Source organism: Limanda limanda, chromosome 17 (genome assembly GCF_963576545.1).
Source record: "Limanda limanda chromosome 17, fLimLim1.1, whole genome shotgun sequence".
NCBI lineage: Eukaryota > Metazoa > Chordata > Actinopteri > Pleuronectiformes > Pleuronectidae > Limanda > Limanda limanda.
Genome location: NC_083652.1, coordinates 18,658,087 through 18,675,384, shown reverse-complemented (window position 1 = coordinate 18,675,384; position 17,298 = coordinate 18,658,087). Strand labels below are relative to the sequence as shown.

The following is a 17,298-nucleotide window of genomic DNA, read 5'->3' as shown; positions in this document are numbered from 1 at the left end:
GCAGCCCAGCCTCAGCCTCAGTCCAAGCCCTATGGCTGAGCGGTGATCAGAAAACTGGGACACTCTCACTTGGTCCTGAAATGGTTCTTTGCAAGAAAAGGTACTGCAAAGCCCCATTTTTCTATAAATACCTTTCCCTTTCTCTCTCTCTCTCTCCCGCCCTCTCGTTCTCTCTGTCTCCCTCTGTCGCTCATGTGGATGGGGGCCCTCTCTGTGGGCTGAGGAGTGACCCAGAAACTGTGTGCTGTACCAGCCAGGGACACTTCTCTGATTATAGCAAATTGTGTTAACCTCAGCGGCGGAGACAGCGGTTACAGAGATGTAACCTGCAGATATGCTCAAGGTTACACGCACCAAGCAGAGCCAATCAGCTGTGGGAATTTAGCATAGGAATTCAAAATACTAATGCGATCGTCATTAAGACTTGGAATATGTGAGACACTGAGATAACTGCAGCAGTGGGCGCTGTGTTTTCAAAGCAGGTGGTGTTCCCATGATGAGGTGGTAGATGACATTCACACTGTAGCCACTCACACACTTCTAAAAATAAAAATGACAGCAATTTAACTCAGCAACAGAGAAAACGCATCACTAACATTGGTTGATCATTTCAGCTCTGCAACGTAGGAAAAGAATGGATTGATAAAAACCTAACATGCTACAGACAAATCTATGTGGACCAGGGAGATCATTTCAGTGGATTACTCTCATTGAAAACTTTGATGTAAGCAATTTGGTTGGTTTAAGGCAGGGGTCTTCAACGGTTTTCAGGCAAAGGACCCCCTGGTGAAGACCTCTGGTTTAAGGGGTCAAAGATTCTTATTCTTGAATCAACATGGGTCCCAAAAAACTGTTTTGCTAGATCGACACATGCATTTGGTTTGTGTAGATGACAAAATAAGGTTTGGATTCACAATCGACAATAACATTCTGAAACGTCAGACAAACGAGGTTTCATCAAAGATAACATGAAGTCAAGTGTATAATAAAAATAGCATTTATTTGATGCAAACTCTGCTTGAGTAAACTGAACACATTTTCACGTTTACCGGGCGTATCTGTCATGCTTATAGAGGCATTATCATGATGGACCATCTTAGAAGTGCAACACTGTAACATGGGGGGTTTCTGATGTCCCTGAACGTCCTCAGACGGGCAGGAACACGCACACAGTTGAAGATCGATCGGCTTTCTGAGGGCTCCACGAGATGTGGAGTTTAGAAAAAACTGAAGCCGACCAGGACAACAGAGAGCACATGAGAGAACTGCAAAGAAATCAGGCCATTTAAGGCAGTATAGGAAAAGGAAACTGTACTAATGAAATAGCAAATATAATAAAATATAAAACTGTTCAGGCATTCAGGATGAAAACTTCACACAATTAATCTAGGTATTCTTTTAAGCTGTCTGCACCAATGAGTTCAATTAACTAGTAGATTGTATGCAGTGCTTCATTTCAGTAAACCAATCAAAAATCAAACACATGATAGAACTAGTCCACATTGGACACGGTTTTTCTATTCCTGCAAGTATAAACATCACATCTACTTTGGCCTCTGTTCTCATGTGTTTTACTATCGCACATGAAGCTCATACTAAGTACAGTACAGTAATCTGCTACCCGGGTACAGTCGAGCCACATCGCGAGAGTCCATAGTCTGGGTCCTCTTCCATCATACGATGACAGTTTGAATCTCCACGTCCTCTGGGGTGGTGATGACATATTCCTCCTGCTGCTGCTCCACTTGTATTCCCTCCTCCCCTGCTTCCTCGGTGGTAACCATAGTAACTGTTCCTTCTGTCGTCTCCACGGTCTCCGTCGCGGCCAGCAGTGTGCCGTCGCTGATGGCGGAGGCCAGCGTCATGGCTACCTGCTCCGTCAGGCTCTCGGGCGTAGCGATGGTGATGGTGTCTCCGCAGTCGGAGATGGTCGGGCCCTCCTCGTCCCCCGCCACGTTACGCACGATGATCTGATGGCTGCCCGTGCCGCCGGCGCTGCGGGACTGGTTGACAATCCGCTGCACCACTTTCATTATGTGGTTTCCCATCTGGCAGGGAGAGGTTTGATATGATGCATTAGTTAACAATTATATCTAATGTATTTACAACTAATTCTAATTTTTCTGCAAATTTTGGTAAGAATAATTTTTAATTTACAATAATAATAATGAAAATTCCTCCAGAATACGTACATTTTAACCACTTTCTAACTTTCTGCAAATTTTGGTAAGAATTTGAGCATGTTAAAGCCCTAAAAAAGCCAATTCATTTGCCTGAATAATAATAATAATAATCCTTACAATTTCAATAGGGCCTCACCATACTGACCTTTGATGTCAGTGCTCGGGCCCTTATAATGAGAAAGTTATTATATGAACACTGAGATTAACACCTTGACATGTGTACTGACCTCATTTTGGCCGTCTTGAATGAGTGTAACTTCTTCTTCCTGCACTTCCTCATCCGTTTGAGTCTGGAGAACAAGACGAGCAGATTAAATTAGTAAAAGAAAACGGCATACTCCTACAAAGTCAGCTACTGCCTCAACCAGCTGTTTATTATTCCGGTAATCCAAGGGTTATATAAGTTGTTAACTCTTTTGTGGCCCTCTCCAGCCTTGTAAGCATTCTCTAAGCATATTATTCGCTTGAGCATGATCAGATATTGACAATTCTCGCCTCCCAGTATTGTGTAACTTAAAATTCACTGAAGCCAGTATTTGTAATTCAGTCTATATATGTAAACAGATGAAAAATCAGTTGCATCGTAAACTACCAGAAATCCGGTTTTCTCCTCACTGACGATCCTGAAATGTTGTGTTCAAACTCCCTGCACTTCCCAAACAGCAAACCACTCAAAACCCCACAGATGTGATCATTCTGTACAAAGTGTGTTGCACTCCAATCAGTCATGTACCAGCACGTATTTTGCTATTAATTAATAATTGATAATACCTACCGACACCAGGGGTGGGGTGTGGACAGATATACAACACGCTTCAGAGCTTGAGCACACAGACTGTGTTGTTGTTTTTCTCCGCTCAATTAGAGGCAACCACTCTTTCCCTTCGCTCGAATCCCTGTGGCTCTCACCTTGATGATGTACTCCTGTGTGTCTGCCACCACAGAGGAGAACTCCACCAGGACAGCATGAGGGTCCTCTGAGATCATGGCTGCTGTAGCAAGGCTGTCCACTGACGTCTGCTCCTCAGTTACTTCGACCTGCGATTCACAGGAATCGTCGTTGTGGCAGCCTCCTGGTGGGAATCAAAACCAGCTCGCTTTAGGGCCTGGTAATATCACCTGCTTTAAGTAGTACAAATTTAAAAAAGATTTATTTTGATTTCCATCAATCACACTGACCTTTAGCACGCATGTGACGATTGAGGGTCCCGTGCTCAGCGAAACCCCGTCCACACTTTTGGCATTTGAAGGGCTTCTCTCCGGTGTGATGGCGAATGTGTCGCACCAGAGAACCTTTCTCCCTGAAGCCTCTCAAGCAGAATTGACACACATAGGGTTTGTCCTCACCATGAGTCCGCTGATGCACCTGCAAGGCATTCTGAGCAAGACAAGGAAGGGTTAGTAAAAAGCTAAAAAATGCCGTCCAATACAAACAATAATATCTACAAATAGTAGTTGTCACTAATACTGAACTCACCTTGGTTTTGTATCCTTTGCTGCATCTGCCACAGTTGTAGGGTCTTTCGTCCGAGTGGGCCCTCATGTGCTCGCGTACGTGTCCTACAGTTTTGTACAGCTTGCCACACTCGCCACACTTATATCTCCTCTCACTGACGTGAACTTCCATGTGTTTCTTCAGGAGGTAACCAGTCAGAAACTCTTTTTGGCAGAGTGTGCACTTGAAGGGCTTATAACCTGCAAAAGGAGACCATATTGATCTTTAGGGCAGTGTCCCATCAACAGCTTGCAACAGTGATTGTTTGATGGTTACAGAAAGCATTCAGTGAGTCTTCGTCTCCAGTTGCGGACTTACCCAAATGGCCCTTGACATGGAAGCGGAAGTAGTTTATTCCCTTGAAGGTGCGATTACAATGTGGACACGAGTACAATTTTGGCACAAGACTGTCTCCATCTTCGGTTTCCTGAAAAATAAACAAAAGAGAAGGTCCGTTAAAAAAAACAATGTTATGAAAATAGTCTGCAAAAGTGGATTATGATTAGGAACAGTTGCCTACCTCTGTCTCCATCTCTACAAACTCCTCTTTAACCTGGATCTCTGTGACCCCCTCTTCCACATCAGGACAGTCAGAGACCATTTTTTCCATCTCCTCAGTTTCCTGTGAGATCTCCTCAACTACTGTTTCCTCCGTCTCTAGTGCAATACCGGAGTTGATGATGGCCTGACAGATGAGGTTGTCGCCTGCTGCTGCAGCTGCAGCCAGCGCTTCGGCCTGAGACTGCTCCACCACCACCTGGACGGGTCAACAACATATAAAGAGAACAGGTTGGATGGGGTACAGGTAAATCTGAAAATATATAACAAAAGCCTGATTGGTTAAAGCCCTCACAGGATTTTATTATGAACCCGCTTTCTCCTCTCACCTGTTGCTCCTGCGTCGTTCCATCCACCTCCATGGTGAAGTGGACCTCATGCAGAACCTCTTGGGTACCAGCATCTACTACGCTGACGACAGCAGTCTGAGCCTCCACCATCTCCTGCTCCTCTGGCTGCTGCTCCACAACCACCACCTCCTGCTGGCCAGCCCCTGCAGCATGATCAGCTTCGACACCTGCTCAATGCACACAGGCCAGTCTGTGACTAAATGGAGGGTCACTTCCTAAGGTATTCTTGATCTTTGTTCAAATACAGTACTACACAATGGACTATGAATATGAAACCCATGCAGTTCCTGAAACAAGAAACAACTTTAAACCCCCTTTTTACCATTTTCAAGTCCCAACTCCTCCTGTATGAAACTGACCTTTCTGTGCTCCATCTTTGGTGACCAGGATCTCCTTGTACTGAACGAAGCGGATCTTCTCTGTGCAGGGTGTGAGGGCCTTCAGGTGTCTGGTGAGGGCCCCAGACTCTCTGAAGGACTGACCACAGAGGGTGCAGCGATATGGCCTCTCATCTGTAAGAGAACAGGAAGAAAGCGGCGCTATCATTACGTCAGATTAAAGAGGACAGCAGGTCAATACAAAACGGTGGCTAAGTTTCCGCTCTGTACCAGTGTGACGACGGTTGTGGCGAATCAGGGAGCCCTTGGTACGAAAGGAGGTCCCACACAGGTCACATGAGAAGTTCTTGTGGTCACTGTGTGTTTTCATGTGAGTTCTCAAGATGTTTGTCTATGGAGGGGGGGGAATAGAGTCAACACAGGCAACATTAAGTAAGATAAATAGACCGCCAGGCATCACTGATCTCATGATATTATAAACATCTTTTAATAAAGACAAGTAAAAGTTTGACTCACAGTTTTAAAGGTCTTTTCACACAGTTGGCAAATGTAACGTCCATCTTGGCTGACTTTGTAAACAAGCTTGTCACTGTCAGCATTGTCCGATATGGATTCTTCGGTCCCATCCGACTGGTCAGTGACTTTAAGGGAAGCTGTTCTTTTCCTGCGGCCTCGACCCAGCAGACCGCCGGTTTCATCTGAGTTTAAAAAAACAAACACATTGACCAAATAATCCAAGATCTAATTCACAGGTTGAAACAGAATGGACTGGAGCTGACTGGGATCTTAATTAATTATAATTTAATTAATCATTTTAAATTGGTGGAGATGAGGCCTTTCTTTGCCTCACATGGTTGTAACTTTGGATAAAATCAAGCCACCTCGTCAGTTAAGAAAATTCTATGACATGTTATGCACTTAACAGACAGACTCAATAGTGGTGAATCTAACAAATAATTTGCTAATTCGCTGCACATCTTTTAACCATTTGATTTGTAACTTTAAGAAACATCACCATGATTTCCTCCGGCACAGGGTGATGACATCAAATATTATGCTCTCTTTGGCCCACAGCCCAAATCTCGAAAAATGTCAATTCAAGATTATGCAAAGCTTCATGCAGGAACGATTTTTCTGCAGGGCTGGTGTATTAGACTTCGTTAGTTTTAACTGGGTGGTCGTAATAAGCTGAACAGTAGATTGTTAGCTGCGGTCCTCGTGTTGACCCACCTTGAGTGGTCTTCTCTGGCTCATCCGAGGATGCACCTTCAGCTGTTTTCACCTCAGGGGAAGGGGTCCCGACGGCGGCGGTAACCTAGCAAAACGCAAGGGATCCACATTTGTCCCAGTTCTGCAGTTCACAGTGCTCGATGCACAGATCAACAAAGCAACACACCACCACTCGTACCTCCTGGTTGTTGCTGTCGCCTCCTCCGCTGCTCTCCTCCCGCCGGCAGCCCTGGTGCAGCTTGTGCTGGATGAAAGCTTCCAACGTGGAGAACTCGGACTGACAGCGTCCGCACCGGTGCACGTCCTCATCTGAGGAGACACACAGACCAAAGCTCTTTACGCGAAGGGAACTTTCGAGAAGCATCGGTGCTGCAAGCTACCAGCTAGCTCACGTAAACACAAACACTTTAGCTGCGGCGGGGAAGCCGAGCTGCTAACGTTGCTAACTGTAGCTAGCTGCTAGCAACGTTTCACGGAGGAAGAAGGGAGCAAAGGCCCGAACGCTGCGGCCGGGGAGTGTGGGTGTGGGCGGACTGACCTTCGTCTCCCAGCGTGGTCTGGATGGTGATTGTCTCGGTGCCGTCCTTCGTTTGCTCTGTTTCTGCCGTAAGATTATTTTCTACATTCATGTCGTTCGAGTTCTGCGTCTCTGTCGCAACGCTGCTCCGCGGAGGGAAAACATGGCGGATTTACGACCCCGTAGTCATAACAACAAGGAGAGCGCCTGCGTGCGTCTCCCCACAGGCAGAGAGGAGGAGAGAAGAAAACAACCTGATTTTAAACTTTAGTTTTACTTTAATCACCTAAATAGCTTTTAAATGCTACAGCTTCCTGGTGGTAATGCTATTTCCATACATGTACAAACATACGTTTCTCCACATTGATATTATTGCACCTTACTTACATTACTGATTCTTGTTGGTCTGGGGTTCAAGATTCAAGATTCAAGATTTTTTATTGTCAAATGAACAGAGATAACATGAAGTAGTCACTGTCAATGAAATGCTTGGGTCACACACTCTCTTTAAGCAATGCTCAGTAATTTCAACCCCAAAAAATAAAATAGAAATAGTATAAAATAGAATAAAAAATAATAAAATAGAATAACAATGAAATAGACTATCAAAAATTTAAAATAGAAAATAAAATATATACATCTAAATATATATCTTTACAGATGAATGTTCAATTTGTGCAGTAGTTGTACCCTCATGGTTGAATGCAATCATTGTAAGTTGAATTAAAACATTTTAGAAATTGTATTTTATAGTTGGTACTTTCAAGGGTTGAGCAATCCTGGTTATTATAATATTTTTCTCTCAGGCAAATTAATTGTTTTTTTTGTTATTATATATATATAAATTTAATTCAATTTAATTTAATTTTTTTTATTTAATTTAATTTTTTAGGGCCAGAGCACTGACAGGCACTGACAGACAATGAGGCCCTATTGAAATTGTAAGGATTATTATTATTATATATATGATACATTATTTTTACCAAAATTTGCAGAAAATTAGTTGTATTTTTTTTCTATTTCCTTTTCTTTTAAATGTCATTTTAACATAGTCTTATGTTACTTCAAATCTGTTCTCTTATATGAATTTTTTAGTAGTAGTAGTAGTATCACTGCTTTTATTATTATTACTATGCAGAGCATCTGAGATACCAACATGTGGAGGTGAACATAGCATAGCTGTGTGGGCTATTCACGACACAAAGGTAAACAACAAACACTTTACGGCATCAAATATGGCGTCGCACTTTAGCGGTGTGCTGCAGTTGACCGATCTGGATGATTTTATCACCCCCTCTCAGGTTGTGGAACTTGTTATAACACGTTGTAACGTTTTATAACATTACACTTATTCCCGCATAGTTATAACTATTAACTCAGGTCGCATTGAAACGCAGCGAGCGGCGGACAAACACACAGAAGTAGCGGACATGTTTATTAGCTGTTAGCTGTTGTTGTCGGTCTGTTGTGTAAGAGAATACGAGCCTGTAACTTAACCCCCCCCCCCCACCACCACCACCACAGAGTGAAGTTTATATTGTTATGGTTTTAACTACTTCGTTTAATTGTTACTGGTAAAGTGAGGCTGACCACTATCGAGGCGTAAAAGGAGAGGAGGTTTAAAACATCACATGTATGCAGCTAGCTTGCTGCTAATGCTAGCTCTGATGTAAGCACCATGAAATAACATGGTTGGTAAAAACGTGGTTTAGTTTTTCTTTATATTTACAGACAATGCAACACTGCAGCTTGACTCAATGAGTTCTAATTGTAAAGCTGAATGTCTTTGGTAACTATAAAGCAGGTATTTTATCAGTAAATAGCATTAAGTTTACCACCTGATCGATGTGGCAGTGACACTGTTCATTTGCCTTTTTCAGTCGTTTCTGATAAAAATGTGTCACCACTCTCTGTCCTCTTTAACGAAGAAAATAAAATGCTGCTGGACCTGGGAAGTAACCCATATCTCTATCTGTCATGGTCTATGTTTGTTTGTTGAGTATTGTATTTTGTATTCACTTATTTGTATTCTCTTAGTTCGTACTCAGTTCTCCCAGGTGCCTTGGGATGTTGCTGAGATTATCTTGATCATTAAACTCTTTAATAACATTAAGCACCAGTTGTTTTATAGTTTGATGTTAACTCGTTATTTCTCTGTTTCGCAGGAATGTGTCAAACCTGTGAAAGTAGAGAAGAAACAAGGTAAATCTGTGGCCAAAATTCAAATAGAGGATGATGGAAGTTACGTCCAAGTCAACCAGGTGGGTTTTTCAGGCGGAAACAAAACCTGTGTGTGAACTAATATGATAGTAGTAGAGCACCGACAGTTATCTTGAAGTCATTTGCTTTAATGTCTGTAGGATGGTGGGAAGAAGAAGCTGGAGAGAGCAAAGATCACACTGAACGACTGTTTGGCCTGCAGTGGCTGCATCACCTCAGCTGAGAGCGTCCTCATCGCGCAGCAGAGCCACGAGGAGCTTTTGAAAGTGCTGCAAAACAACAAGGTACAGTTGGATACATGCGTTTGAAGTAGGGCTGGGCAAGTTAACTAGTTAATTTCGAGTTAACTCATCACTTATTTAACTCAGACAATTATTTTATCTCGCATTAACTCAGGTTTGATTATTTATTGTTTTATTGTGAAAGTCAGGCTTTTATTTTGTGAAAGTCTGTTGCTGACTGCTTTGATAACATTGTTAAGTTGAGATTAACACTGAATATTTTGTTTAACTGCTACTGTATTAAATGCTGATGTTAAAAGTGTTTGCACAACAAATGTTATGGCACGTTCGTTCATATGGCAGAACATTGAAAATAAAATTGCGCTATACACTACTTTTTAATTCATTATTGGATTTTGCGAATACAAATGCGATTAATCGTGATTAATCAGGGAAATCATGCGATTAATCGCGATTAAAACTTTTAATCGTTGCCCAGCCCTAGTTTGAAGTCTTGTGAATGATGTGGCTGTCTTTGGAAAAATGACGGCTGAACATTTTGTGTGTCAGGCCGACGTGACTGATCAGAAGGTTGTGGTGGTTTCGGTGTCACCACAGTCCAGAGCCTCCCTTGCAGCACACTATAACCTCAGCAGCAGCGAGGCAGGCGCAAGACTTACTTCTTTCTTCAAAAGCATTGGTGAGTTCAAATATTACTTTTTTTAATTCTTACAACTCAAAGTAAAACAGGAAATGGAAATAATATGAATTGACTGAGGCAGGTATAGTGTCCCCTGAATATGTATTATTCTTATCATTTCATTATTTGTGTTGCAGGGGTTCATCATGTGTTTGACACCAGCTTCAGTCGGACCTTCAGCCTGCTGGAGAGTCAGAGAGAGTTTGTGGAGCGGTTACAGAGGAAAGAGCAGGACAGCAAAGCCCTGCCCATGCTGACATCGGCCTGTCCAGGTATTTCACTAAAAACCCTAAATGTATAATGTCGAAATAATTTATAATACAATGAGGTCAAAAAGTTGCATCAGTGGCTTTAGTGTTATAATACTTACATGTTTTTGGTATTCATACTCAGACCATCAGCAAGACAGCGTTCCAATGTGTTTGTGTGCCTGTTCTATGCAGGTTGGATATGTTATGCAGAGAAGACCCATGGGGAGTTCATTCTTCCATACATTAGCACCACTCGCTCCCCCCAGCAGATGATGGGTTCACTGGTTAAAGGATATTTTGCTGAGCAACAGGTAAAAAAGTGGAGGTATTGCAGATGTAGTTTTTATTATCTAAGCAAAAGGTGAGAGTTAATCCTGCTTAACTGCTGGGAATGTATGTAAATGAACAATTATTAATAAAAACTGAATACTGAGTTGTCTATTGTGTGTTGTTAGGGTCTGAGTCCACAGCAGATCTATCACGTGGCAGTAATGCCCTGCTTTGACAAGAAACTTGAAGCCTCGAGGTCAGATTTCTACCTGAACAAAGCTGAGACCAGAGAAGTAGACTGTGTCATCACCTCTGGTACAGAAACTACTGTCACAACGCTGTTTGTGTGTGTGGATGTGGAGTATCTTGTTTTTTATTCTTTCCATTGTCTCATACAGGAGAGGTTCAGAAAATGCTGGAGGAGAAGAATGTGTCCCTTAATGATGTGGAACCTGCAGCCCTGGATACGATGTAAGATCTATACCATCTTTGCTTTTTCTCAGCCTGTTGTTTCTTTCAAAATAAGCCATATGATAAATTTCCAGAAGAATGTGTAAACAAATTCTCACACACTATATTTTCTTCTTTACCCAGGTTCAGTAGTGTTTGTGGAGATGAGTTTCTGAGCCATGCAGGGAGTGGTGCAGGCGGTTACCTGCATCATGTCTTCACCTATGCTGCAAAGCAGCTGTTGGGAGAGGAAGTGAAGGAACTCACCTACAAGACCCTCAAGTGAGATCAGTGCTTGTTGTATACATTCAAACATTTGAACTGGCCTCACAATAGCTTTTTATGGTGAATTATAATCTAATTGGGGTATAAATCCTCTGCTGCAGGAATAAAGACTTCCAGGAAGTGACTCTTGAGAAGGATGGAGTGGTCCTGCTCTCATTTGCTTCTACGTACGGCTTCCGCAACATCCAGAATCTGGTGCAGAAACTCAAGAGGGGCAAGTCGCCTTATCACTTTGTGGAAGTTATGGCCTGTCCATCAGGTAAGGAGAACATTTCCAAAAACCTACACAGCATTAGTTTTTCACATCAGAGACGTACCACCATGGCACTGTGGTTATTCATCACTGACAGCAGGGAGATTTATTGTGATTCTCTTTACCTCTTGTTGATATTCAGGTTGTCTAAATGGTGGTGGACAGGTGAAGGCCTCACCTGATCAGAACCAAAAGGAGCTCCTCCAGAAGGTTGAGGAGCTCTACAAGGCAGAGCGCCCCCAGTTGCCAGAAGACGATACTCGCGTCGCTGAGCTGTATCAGTCCTGGCTCCACAGTGTGGGGGAGGAGAGGGCCAAAGAGCTGCTGCACACCCAGTACCACACAGTGGAGAAGATGACCAATGGACTCACTATGAAGTGGTGATGAGTGAAAACAGAGCCGTTCGTCCACAAATGACATTTTATGTCTCAACAGCGAAAGAAACTTTGTTTTACATGGACAAAGTGGAATATAAGCAGATTTGATGTGTGCCAGCAATCTTTTAAACCACTTTTCTCTGTGTCCAAAACCTGAGCACCTGGCACTGTGGAAGATCACGGCAAAGATAATAGAAACAATGCTGTGCCAAACTGAATTATGTGTATGATGATGTAGTACTGATGACTGATTGTGCTCTGAAATGTACGAATAGTAAATAATTATTTTGTGTGGCACCTGTTACACTTTGGAAATGGGAGCTGAATTAATACACAGCAGAATCATTCCTTGTGTATTTAACCTAATGATTATACATAAATATATATATATATTTTCGAGAAACTTTATTTAATTGTAACCATTTGTTCGTGAGAATCTGTCCAACACAATAAAGATTCAGAATGATATGTTATGTCAGTGTGTAACCTCAAAATGAGGATGTAAACTCCTGGGATGAAGCAGCTCTCATTCACGGTCATGTACACTGAATCCTTCTCTACCCTTATGGTGGAGTTTATAACATATCACGTACCTGCCACTTTGACAGAAATGATCTTGAATTATATTAGATAGTAAATCAATTCTCTAGCTTTCAACCTCACAAGTTAGAAAATGAGGGACTGAGAAAATATTACTACGTAAATAATGAAACGAGTAGAACTGTTAAATGAGAAATCAGTGACAAGGTTTACAGACAGGAAATAAACATAAGGAGATCAAATGTAGATATCACAGAAATAACATATTAATGAAGCAATAAATATGTTAATGAAAATAGAGCAGCATTTTTAAGGTAAAAGTTTGACACTGGCTTTTATAAGAGGGTTAACCAGTCACCCAGGAATATAAATTTGTTAAGCCCAGGATGAAACTGGGAAATACTGGGCCAAAACCTATATCAAGACATTTTTTTCATATCAATGATGATGAAAAGTCAGTGCACAAGAAGAGAAACTCATTTACCTCAGTTTATCAGGTTCAGATTATTCTCTCTCCACTTGTGATGCTGTGGAAATCATGATCCTACATGTGTGAGCTCACAGCAGGAAGTTATTGCGACATCACACACATCAACATGTCAAAAGACATATTAATCGAGCCGGAAACATTCAACCAGGAAGGAGTTTTAGTTCCCCGAACAGAATGAGCTCATTTATTTATGTCTCTTCCTAAGAAAACGTTAATATGTAACATTTAATATTAAAAGAAATACAACATTGGATTATTTGGGGTTGATGTTTGTTATTTCATCAGCATTATTGTTTGCCTTTAATTTGTTTATTTTTTTAACTTGTAACTGTTTTGAAAAGTTTTATATACGTGTTTGTTTGCAGGACAAAAACTATACTCCACTGATTTAATGAGGTTAGTCTTTATGGCTGAAAATAAAGACTATTATAAAAGAAATGTGACAGAATACTTAAACGACATCAAAGGTTTTAATGTAACCAACAGTAATCCACTTAAATATAACTTTGAGGTGCTTCATTTGTGTATTGCTGGTTTCTGCTGTACTCTATATTTGATACCTTTATTAGCTACACTGCAAATCATTTTAGAAATTGTGATGCATTTACACAGATGTAACTTTCCCACAGTGTTTAAACAGTGCTAAAGCCAGACAGGACAGTGCAAGTTAGGCCATGCTGTTGATCATTCCTTTAGGTTTGTGAAGTTTGGTGACCTGAGGTGAACACAACAGACATTGGCCGACTTTGAACCTAAGCAGAGGCTCAATGAAGTGATACAACTAAGTGTGTGGTTGTGCAGGGCCTAAATCAAATTAGCTGCACCTCAACCAGCTGCATCCAAACGCTCCCGACACATTCGTCCATGATACAAAAATCTTATTATGCAGCATGATTCGTTCAAATTTTGAATCCTTTTATTTCTACTGCATGGCAAGAAATGTGTATTATTGCTTTTTCCAAAGATCCTGAAGCAATAATCTTTGTAAGATTGCACTCTACATGCAAAACAGAACTCAGGCCAACTAATGCTGAACCACCAACAGAGAGAATGCCACGCTCACAGAAAAGTATTAAATTAAGGAAGAATTGAAAAGCACTCAATTATACATCATAAAAATTCAACTTTCAAGCCAATATGAAAGACATGGAAGGAGGAAACATTCCAGGTCAGAATAAAACAGTGGTGAATCTTAACATATCAAATTACGTTGTAGATTCACATATATTCTACACATATTCCAAGATTTGTTACTTTAAGTGTTTCCCTGCTTTCTTTCTCATTGAAACACTGAATTAAACAGTGGTTCACCTTGTACATAATATATTAAACACACTTTCTAAAACTCTCATTTAAAAGACAAACAAATGCATTTCTCATTTAAAGCATTCCATTTATGGCCATACATTCTTCAAAAATGTAACCGATACCAGCCAATCAAATGAAATTCAATTAAAACAAAGATTGGGAAATGTGTAACCACATTCGTGATCAACAGAGATTAAAAACTGTGCTTGAAATGAGAGTGAATGCAGAAAGTCTATTTGAAGTGGCTCTGAAGATGAGCTGCAGATATTTACTTTAGTACATTGTTAACGACTTGTAGTGTCATAAGCAACTGTTCAGGAACAATCAGCGTGACTGTTCGGGGCTTCACTCCTTGGGCACCCGAAAGTTGTCCTTTTCTTTCCGTAGGCTTCTCATGGTCTCAATCGGGTTCGTCTGCTTTACGTGGTCTTGGACGACCTTCTCTCTAAATCGAAAATCAAAAAACAAGAGTCAATCAGGCAGCATTCTTGTTGTAATTAACTCTTAAGAAGTTGCATTCTGCTTAAATAACTAGTGTTTGATTGAGCTGTACACACTTTACTCTCATAAAGGGGTTATAGGTGAATTCTTCGGCCAGAGTGGACGGAACAGTAGCTTCTCCGTTGCTGCATTTCTCCTGTGGAAACACAAACACACAGAAATATATTGACTTTAACAGTTAAGAGTGATTGATCATCTGATTGAGGCAATGATTGCTTAGATGTGACGCGTGAAACAAATACCTTTGCCCATGCGAGCTTCTCCTGAATGACTTCATTGTCTGGTTCCACATGACGTGCAAATTTCAGATTGCTGACGGTGTACTCATGACCGCAGTAAACACGCTAAAAAACAGACACAAGAAAAAAAAATTCACCATGCTTAATCAATCTGTCGTACAGCTTAACGATACTTTGTCAGTTGATAACATTTTTAAATCACTAGGTCTTAGAATGTCTTCAGTGTTCCATTTAGATGTGTAATAGCAGCTCCAACACTGACGGAGTACATTTACTTACTGTTTCAGGCGGCAGTCGTCCCAGAATTTCTATCAAGGCTTTGTACATCTGCTCGGCTGTACCCTCGAAGAATTTACCACAACCAGCCATGAAAAGTGTGTCACCTGCAAGAAAACAAACAGAACAGTGACCTCAGGGCATCGAAGGTGGCACATGACAGAGGGCTGACAGAGGCTACATAAAGACAGACTTGTCAAGCTCAACAGATTAAAAGGGTTTTTTGAGTGTCTCTCATGACCCAGTATTTACTTCAGCTGTTCATCTGATCTAAAGGGAAATTGTGCTTATATGTACCTGTGAAAACAGCTGGTGGCTCAGTGCTGTCTTCCTTCGTCACATAGTAGCAGATGTGACCAGTGGTGTGACACGGTGTAAACAGGCATTTGACGGTGAGTGATCCAAGCTGGGAAAGAACGACACCAGAGAGCACAACATCACTCATCTGGGGCTTGTATCTGGATTATGGGATACCCAAGGTGACTTAAGGTGGTCTTACTTTGAAACTATGGGAATTAGAGACTTTCTTTGTAAGAGCATCTACTCTGTCGTCTCCTCCATAGACCTTGAGTCCTGGCATGAGCCTCACCATCTTCTCATTTCCACTGGCATGGTCCCTGAGAAGAGAAAATTATCAACGTACTGTAATGTTTTGATTCAGCAGAAGGGGAAGTATGAAGCAATGTTTAAAAGTTTGCTAACATATTAAAAATGTTGAAATAAAATGGGACTCAACATGGAGCCTACCAGTGGTGATGGGTGGTTAGAATTGTTGTGAGTCTTACGCCATGTTTTCTAACAGCCTCCACAACCTGTCGAAAAGAACAAACACATTTAACTGAAAAAGTGGTGAAGTGTTTAGTTGGTTAATCAATCTCAAGACCAAATGCATTAGTATTGAGGGCTCTGTCCACATTGCCCTCTCCTGATGCATCATATAAGTTTACAAAAGTTAATCCCATGTTTGTATCTCATATTAATGTGTAAACTGACTAGTTATTTCTGCTGTTAAAGAAATAAAGTGGGACAGGTATTGATGCATAGTAAAAAGGAAAGAATACTCAGGTACAGGGACTGTGCAGATTGTACTGGAGTCAATATAATATGTGCACTGACCTTAATTGGCTCCACGGGGTCAACAATCGCCGCCTCTTTGGAGTCCACATCAATCAGCAGGTACATGTAGTTGTCGCTGAGAGCTGGGAGAAGTTCCACCTTCATGTTTGCTTGTTGGACTAGCGATGGTTTCCTCACTGCGCTGTGAAGGAGAGCGGCTGCCTGGGCCTGGACTTCCACAGGAGCTGCACCGGGGGTCAACCACAGGGGTCAACGAGAGGCAGAGACACACGTCAGACTGACACGAGGACACCACCGGCTGCTTTGGGTTGGACTCTTCAACCATGTGCTATAGCAGTGCTATTCATGGGTTGTCAGTCTATAAAATATTTTCTTGTACTATCCACTCCAGCAGCACAAGATCACTTTCCTACTGGACGGTTACACAATCATTGCATTCTGTACCATAGGGTCAGACCCAATCCTGTATCTGTAATATGTTCTCCCTATGTAAATGTGATTTATGTGAGGTGTATAAGTGTATAAGTGTATAAGCTACTGGATGACCTAAATTTCCCACAGGATTAATAAAGTATCCATCTATCTATCTTAACAACGTGTAGCTTCGATGCTAACTGTAGAAATAAGCTTTAAAACGCGTTGGCTAGCAGGAAAACACTGATCTGACGTGACAGCAGCAGACCCGATTATGTAAGCGGAAGTGTTTACCATGACAGGCCAGCTGGCATCGTCACTCAACTCACGACAAAAAGGTAAACACGTTAGCGAAACCCCCGAAAATACACAACATCCACGTACACAGGGCTAACTAGCATGCTAGCTGTCAGTGTGCTACAGGGGGTAAAGCGTGCGGACCACGTACCTAGTTTGAAAGCGGTGGCAGCTCCGATCAGCGCGCACGCACCCCGGGACAAGGACTTGAATAACATCACAACAGCGCTAGCAGCCTTATCACATTCGTGTAAACCAGAAAAGTTTGGTTCTGGCTCACTTCCGCATACGCCCTCTTTTTCAATGCTGACGTCCCAGGCTCAACCAATCAAGCGCGGAGGAGTCGATCGTCAATAATAACTTTTGATACGTTCTTTGTATGCGTGGTTTTAACGAAGGATCCACAAGGATGCGTTAGATTAAATGAGATGAATTAAGTTTATATCTTAGCCGTGATA

The 17,298-nt window shown here is 41.7% G+C and overlaps 3 protein-coding genes across 3 annotated transcripts; 1 reads left to right on the top strand and 2 right to left on the bottom strand.

The window, feature by feature from the left end:
* Positions 1–974: 974 nt before the first annotated feature.
* On the bottom strand, positions 975–6,807 carry e4f1 (E4F transcription factor 1). The gene is made up of 14 exons (XM_061090661.1): positions 6,693–6,807; positions 6,333–6,463; positions 6,155–6,239; positions 5,441–5,622; positions 5,195–5,315; positions 4,946–5,098; positions 4,566–4,753; positions 4,199–4,435; positions 3,997–4,105; positions 3,661–3,878; positions 3,363–3,561; positions 3,093–3,256; positions 2,411–2,473; positions 975–2,048 (listed from the first exon to the last, which is right to left on the bottom strand). The coding sequence occupies exons 1-14, from the start codon at positions 6,781–6,783 to the stop codon at positions 1,674–1,676; spliced, it is 2,316 nt and encodes a 771-aa protein (XP_060946644.1). The 5' UTR covers positions 6,784–6,807; the 3' UTR covers positions 975–1,673.
* A 1,099-nt stretch (positions 6,808–7,906) lies between these two features.
* narfl (nuclear prelamin A recognition factor-like) lies at positions 7,907–12,152 on the top strand. The gene is made up of 11 exons (XM_061090662.1): positions 7,907–7,972; positions 8,837–8,932; positions 9,032–9,175; positions 9,683–9,812; positions 9,950–10,084; positions 10,256–10,374; positions 10,519–10,648; positions 10,732–10,804; positions 10,928–11,065; positions 11,170–11,327; positions 11,464–12,152. Exons 1-11 carry the CDS (start codon positions 7,907–7,909, stop codon positions 11,703–11,705), a joined length of 1,431 nt encoding a protein of 476 aa, XP_060946645.1. The 3' UTR covers positions 11,706–12,152.
* A 1,032-nt stretch (positions 12,153–13,184) lies between these two features.
* On the bottom strand, positions 13,185–17,118 carry hagh (hydroxyacylglutathione hydrolase). Its single transcript, XM_061090668.1, has 9 exons — positions 16,992–17,118; positions 16,169–16,353; positions 15,800–15,864; positions 15,552–15,669; positions 15,350–15,458; positions 15,056–15,159; positions 14,780–14,881; positions 14,594–14,673; positions 13,185–14,481 (listed from the first exon to the last, which is right to left on the bottom strand). Exons 1-9 carry the CDS (start codon positions 17,056–17,058, stop codon positions 14,382–14,384), a joined length of 930 nt encoding a protein of 309 aa, XP_060946651.1. The 5' UTR covers positions 17,059–17,118; the 3' UTR covers positions 13,185–14,381.
* Positions 17,119–17,298: the final 180 nt, after the last annotated feature.